Raw genomic sequence first — 6,623 nt, 5'->3', positions numbered from 1 at the left:
TTTATCCAAATCAACACGTTTGATGATGAATGGGTCATAATCGCTTGGCTAACAGGTTTTGCTATACCTGATGATAAAACATATTATTGTATAAGTAATGTGATCCAACACTCAATTCTTGAGATTTGTTTAGTGGTTTATGACTTGATTAGGCTCCAATTTATATGTATTTATAATACTTTTAGCCTTGCAGTAATACTTTATACACTTATTAGTATTGAGTAGATATTTGGTTACAAAATTTCTTCTATAAACAGAAGTAAAAAAGATGCATTCATCTTGCTGAACTTTATCTGCAACTTTGTGTCCTTTTCTGTTGGGAGCATCCTTTGAACAAGTCAATACAAAAATTGAATATCCTAGATTAATATAGTGACAGTGAACCAACATTGAACATATCGATAACGATAATTTCAATAATTCAATGTTGCCCGTCCTGATGATTATATTTGTAACCTCATGCAGTGTTTTTTCCATGTTGTTTATGAAACTGTGAGTGTTGTAAACCTCTAAAGGTGATGAAATCAAATGAAATTTCCCCTTTCGATACTCGTCCTTTTAGAAGACTCAGCAACTCCTCTAAAGGTGATGCCGAGAATCAAGCAATCGATAGTCGTGGAAAGCTACCTCTATTATACGAAGATGATGATCGTTCAGGAAATAGATCTAAAGCGAGCGATGGGTTTACGTTTGCAACAGATAATCATCAGGTCCATACTTTTGATGCCTTGTTTCTCGACACCACACCACCGTTGCGTTCATATGAACATAAGATGCAGGAGCTTGCAGACATCGAATCTCAATATTCCGAGCTTATTAATAAACAGCAGACACGAGCTCACCAAGGACCAGTTCAACATGAGGCAAGTGGCCCGAAGATATCAACTGAGGCGGTTATTCGGTTAGGTGGAGAACGGTTCATTCAATCTTGTTCATCGACTTCTTCGATAGTGAGCCACCCATACGGTAGTTCCTTCTCGGGCCTTTCTGATCAAGAAGTAAAAGATGTTCAACTCATTGAAAATCTACTACTTTCTGCAGAGAAAGTCACTCACCAACAGTTTGAACAATCGATTAAGCTTCTTGATTGGTGTGACGTTATGTCTTGTAGCTCAGGGAACCCGATTCAAAGATTAGTTCATTATTTTTCAAAAGCTTTACGAGAGAAGGTCGATAAAGAAACCGGGAGAGTTTCTTCGTGTGGGTCGGGAAAAAAAGATGTAGAAGATCTTGTAAGGAGAGTGGTGAGCTCGAATGCGACCGCTCCCTTGCTTTATGAAAAATCACCGCTTTTCCAAGCGGGTTGTTTTTCTGGGGTGCAGGCTTTGGTGGACGGTGTATCCGGGTCAAAAAATGTTCATGTAATCGATCTCTCGATAAAACAAGGCACCCATTGTACGATTCTTATGCAAGCTCTCGTATCTCAACAAAATTGTCCTATCGAGCACCTTAAAATAACCTCTGTCGGGACTACTTCCAAACAGAAAATCGAGCAAACGGGTGACTGGTTGAAGAGTTTTGCTGAATCTATAAACTTATCTTTCTCTTATAACGCGGTTATAGTTGAAGATATGCTAGATTTCAATAAAGATCATCTTGAATTGGATCCAGATGAGGCTTTGGGTGTTTACACATCATATGGTTTATGGGGCATGATCGGGCAACAGGACCGATTAGACTCTTTAATGAATGTTATAAAAAGTATTAACCCATGTGTTATGGTGGTGTCTGAAGCTGCGGCAAATCTTAACTCACCAAACTTTGTGAACCGTTTTATTGAAGGTTTGTTTTACTACGGGGCAATGTTTGATTCTTTTGAAGAGTGTTTAGGTCGTGAAGATGAAAACCGCACTATTACTGAGTCGATGTATTTTGCTAAGGGAATTAATAACGTCGTGGCATCAGAAGGCACGGAAAGAGTGATTAGGCATGTGCATATTAATGTTTGGAGAAAGTTTTTCGCACGGTTTGGGATGAAGGAGATCGAGCTAAGTATGTCTTCTTTATATCAAGCTAATCTGGTGGCAGGAAAGTTTTCAAATGGAAGTTGTTGCACATTTGATAGGGACGGTGAGTCACTCGTAATCGGCTGGAAAGGTACACCGATCGAGTATGTTACTGCTTGGAAATTTTCTTGAGATTTCATGTCCAGTTTCAGCTGTGAGTTTATTGTTTGCATAATTCATTTCTTTGTGTTTGACATGATCTACAATGTACTTTTGTTGGTACGGTAAGACAAGTGTATAATCCAATTCCTTATGTTGACATTGTGAGTATCTACCCTTTGGCAGGCTAAATAGCATCTAAGATCTAACTAACATTGAATATATCTACGATAGCGCGAATCCGAGGGTGTGTCCCCCAAGTTGTGATGTAGCGTGTGTTATGAAAACGAAGAACAAATCACGTTGATTCTGCGAATACCCGTGATGATCTTTCCCAAAATTTAACCCAAAGGGCAGAGAATTTGAAGTGAAAAATGAGTAAATTCGAAATTGATTTCTGACCATCCAACTTACAAGAGAAACATATAAATAAAGACAGAAATTCGAAATGGGCCATAAAAAAGCCATGGGCCAAACACAAGCCCAAAAACACAATGCACAAAACACCGTAAAAAACATAAAAAGATAAATAACTGATAGAAATAAGCGTTTTTAGGCCCGAACGATGACCCAAACCACCGTACAGCAAGATGGAGTTCGTTCTCGCGTTGGTTTCGCCTGGTCGCACGCCCAAAACGGACCCCCGTAGCCCAAGTTAGAGCATTTTAGTGAAGCTCTTTTGTCACACGATCTTGGGCCTCCAAATACAAGATGGCCCGCTCCTCCACACTTGGACCCGCATCAAGTTGGGTCTACTGCCCAGCGGCTGGGGATCAAAGTGACAGCCTGTGATACGAAAGGTTAGAATGATGAGTTTGACCCGTTTATCTTTACCCAACACCTGGGATCAAAGGGACAGGGGCCGTGAAACAAAAAGTTAGAATTGCGGGTTTGACCAATGTAGAATGATCAGTAGTTACACATTTCATATATGTTATGAACAAGATGTGATTTTGTTGATCTAAATGTTATATTTTTCCACTTCACCAACTTTTTCTTTATTGGTGTATTGGCCTTGAACTCTTAAGATATATAGTGTTAGGTATGGTGGGTGGTCTATTGGCATTTTGATAGTGAATGTTTTTGTGCCCAATAACTAGGTTCTTACTTAACTGGAAAAGGATATAGCGTTGTTGCTTGTGATATAAAATTTTGCAGTAAAAGACTTGGTAGTTTGCTAGAAAAAAACTCGACGAAAAGTGTTATAAAAACTGGTGAAAGAACTGCGATAGCAAACTGCTTTTCTCAAGCGTGACCATATAGGGTTGATTCATATTCCAACCATTGAGGTTGTTAGTGTATCTTAGGTTAGAAATAATGGTTCTTGTCTGAAGGGGTATGGCCCCAAAAAGTTGCGCAATCCTTCATTAAGGGTGCGCAAAGGCCATACTCCATATTCAACAATACTCTTGCTAAGGCAACCTCGCGCTCGTATTGGCACATCCCACGAAGAGGCATGAGGTCCAGGCAGAATAAAGTTGCAGTTACGACACTTAGCAATCTGATAAGAACCTTCACTACCTGCAAGCCCGCGCAACTCACACAAAGGTTGCAGCGCGGGCCCAGAGTATGAAGGTACAAAGGGTACAAGTGGCAGAGAAAAGGAGCCAATGAACATCCAGCAGGCTCTGTTCAATCGTGCGCCACGATCGTCTGACGAGAAGTACTTAAGGACGCCTACGTGGCACCAATCAGAGGACGGAGACATCTGTCCCATGATCTCCACTTGTCTGCTGATGGCAGAAGGACGACAGGGCCGACAACAATGACACGTGGCTACAAACAAGGCGCGCCAGCGCCGGAGAGCTTCTAGAAGCCACTAACGGTCGACACCAGTGAGACAAAGAGCATATCCATTATGTTGTCAATTATCGGCCCAAGGCCCATCAGCCCATATCCTCTTACACCTCTCCGGCTATAAATAGAGACCTCACTCCACAGGTTAAACATTCCACTCCCTCTACTCTCACTCTTAATACTTGATTATCCTCCCAAAGCAGTCGCTTATTCTCACGCCGGAGCCCGGTTAAGAGGGAAACCCCCACATTCCCCTCTTAACGAGTAACGGTATTCTGTTTTGCAGGGTTAAACATCAAGGCCGGAGCTCAGATAAATCATAAGAAGATTAACCACTATGGTAAAAACATAAACCAAACTGATTAGTCTCATAATTAGTTCCGTGTTTCTTCATTGTCTCACCCAAATTCGTGTTCATGTGCAAAAGCTTCCCAAACTTTCATGTGTGCCCTTCTAGAAATGTTAATATTGAATATTTGTATAGGATTGATATTGTGTCATCATTATCATAATCGGTAAATCTCATCAATAGCAAAGTAAGGGTAGGGTCTGAGGAGGATAAGATGTAAACAGCCTTACCTCTACCTCGTAGGAATAGAGAGGTCGCTTCCAGTGAGACTCTCGGCTCCATAGTAGTTTTGCATCAAGCCTTGGACATAAGGCACAAAACACTCAACAATCGGGACAAAAACCGATTAGTGCATGTACCCTTTTGTCTTTCAGCTATCAACGCCACCACATGATTCATGATTAACCGTCCTCGGCTTTTAACATTATTTTCACGAAATTAGTAAAATAACATTAAAATTAGTGCACTTTCACTTTTTCCCCTCGATGGCCCACACATATATACATTATATGCACATACCGCAAACGGGGCTTTATGTTGAACCAATATGAGTAAGGTAAGATTCTCCATTAAAAAAGTATGAAAATGTTGAACCAATAGTTGTAACATAGAAAAAGATCAAATACAAATAATTTTAACTTACAAAATGTACGAACTGAATGTTTTGCTGAAAAAACGCGTTGGCATTTTCGTAATTATTTACTCGTAGAGTAATTATCAAAATTACTCTACAAATGATCTAGGGTAATTTTGATCTTGTAAAGTAATTTTGTAAAATGTTCTTGTAGAGTAATTTTGATCTTGTAGCGTAATTATCAAAATTACTCTACAAGATCTTGTATGTTAGTTATCAAAATTACTCTACAAGTCTTTACCCAAAAAAAAAATTACTCTACAAGTATATGAAAATTACTCTGCATCAAAATTACTCTACAAGTGTATCAAAATTACTCTGCAAGTTTATCAAACAACACAAAATTCAAAATTACTCTACAAAATCATTTGTAGAGTAATTATGATACTCTATAAAATTACCTTGCAAGATCAAAATTACCATACAAGATCATTTGTGGAGTAATTATGATACTCTACAAAATTACTCTACAATTTCAAAATTACACTATAAGAACATTTTACAAAATTACTCTACAAGATCAAAATTAGCCTCCAATGTGAGATTAAATATATTATTAATATAATATTTAATCTTTTAGCCATTATAATCATTTATATTATATTAGATCAAAATATAATAATAACCTATTAATAATTAGTTAGTAATTGTTGATGGACCATATTACCCTTACTAACTAATTAGGTTTCCTTTTGGGTGTATATATAAGGAGATTATTAGAGAGTTTAAGGGTTAGACAAGTTACACAATTACAACCCTCAGAACATCTATTCTCGGCTCTCTCTCCCAACCGATTCTTCCCTAGTCTCGGTTTTATCACCATCATAAATTTACACCCTAACGAGGAACCAGATCATCCTGACAAGTATGTCGAACTCAATGGCTGCATCTCTGACTGGAATCTCTGCTGGCCTGTCTGCTGTAACAGGTATTATTTACATGTTTTCCCTTATGTTTAACAGAACTGATACCACATGTGGTATCAGAGCATATGTTGATAAATCAGTTCTGTTTTCGTATCCATTATTCTGGGATCAAAAATCTGGAAAACGGAAATTTTAAAGCTTTTAAATGTCACGGCTGTTTCGAGTCCTTGTTGCCGAAATCCCTGTTTTCGGAAAAGAATTATTTGATAAATTGACTCGTGACCATAATGAGCAAACGTTAATATCCGAAATCTGTTAATCAAAGTCTTAAAATTTAGATTTCGGAACCCAGAATTATGTTTTCATTTTTAGGGTTCATCTTTCGTTCTAAGTAAAACTCGAAAATTCCTTAAGTTTTGGAATATAATTTGGATTAGTGGGTGTTTTTACTGATTTTGATCTGAATTTTATCTACTAAAATTTTCGAAAACTGTTAAAGAAATAATCAGTTATTATTTTCGAAATCTTTGATAAGTTTAGATCAGCATTAAAACAGGAAACATTATCCCACAATCCCAAAAATTTCGAGTTTCCAGTTATTATCACAAAACAGTTGTTAACAGTGGTCTCGAGACCATCAGATTACGATTCGAGATCATCAGTCTCGACTCGAGACCATAAGGTCTCGACTCGATACCATAAGGTCTCGACTCGAGACCATAAGGTCTCGACTCAAAATCATCAGGTCCTTAAATCTTCACAACTCGAGACCAACAGATCTCGACTCGAGACCACAAGGTCTCGACTCGAAATCATAAGGGCTTAAAATCTTTATAACTCGAGACAAAGGTCTCGACTCGAGACCATAAGGT

General features: G+C 38.3%; 1 protein-coding gene across 1 annotated transcript; it reads left to right on the top strand.

Annotated features, from left to right (window-relative positions):
* The first annotated feature begins 518 nt into the window (after positions 1 to 518).
* LOC110900904 (DELLA protein GAIP) lies at positions 519 to 2,138 on the top strand. Its single transcript, XM_022147763.1, has one exon. It carries the CDS (start codon positions 519 to 521, stop codon positions 2,136 to 2,138), a length of 1,620 nt encoding a protein of 539 aa, XP_022003455.1.
* Positions 2,139 to 6,623: the final 4,485 nt, after the last annotated feature.

Source organism: Helianthus annuus, chromosome 13 (assembly GCF_002127325.2).
Source record: "Helianthus annuus cultivar XRQ/B chromosome 13, HanXRQr2.0-SUNRISE, whole genome shotgun sequence".
Classification (NCBI taxonomy): domain Eukaryota; kingdom Viridiplantae; phylum Streptophyta; class Magnoliopsida; order Asterales; family Asteraceae; genus Helianthus; species Helianthus annuus.
The sequence above is the reverse complement of the archived record's forward strand: the minus strand, read 5'-3'. Positions and strand labels throughout refer to the sequence as shown.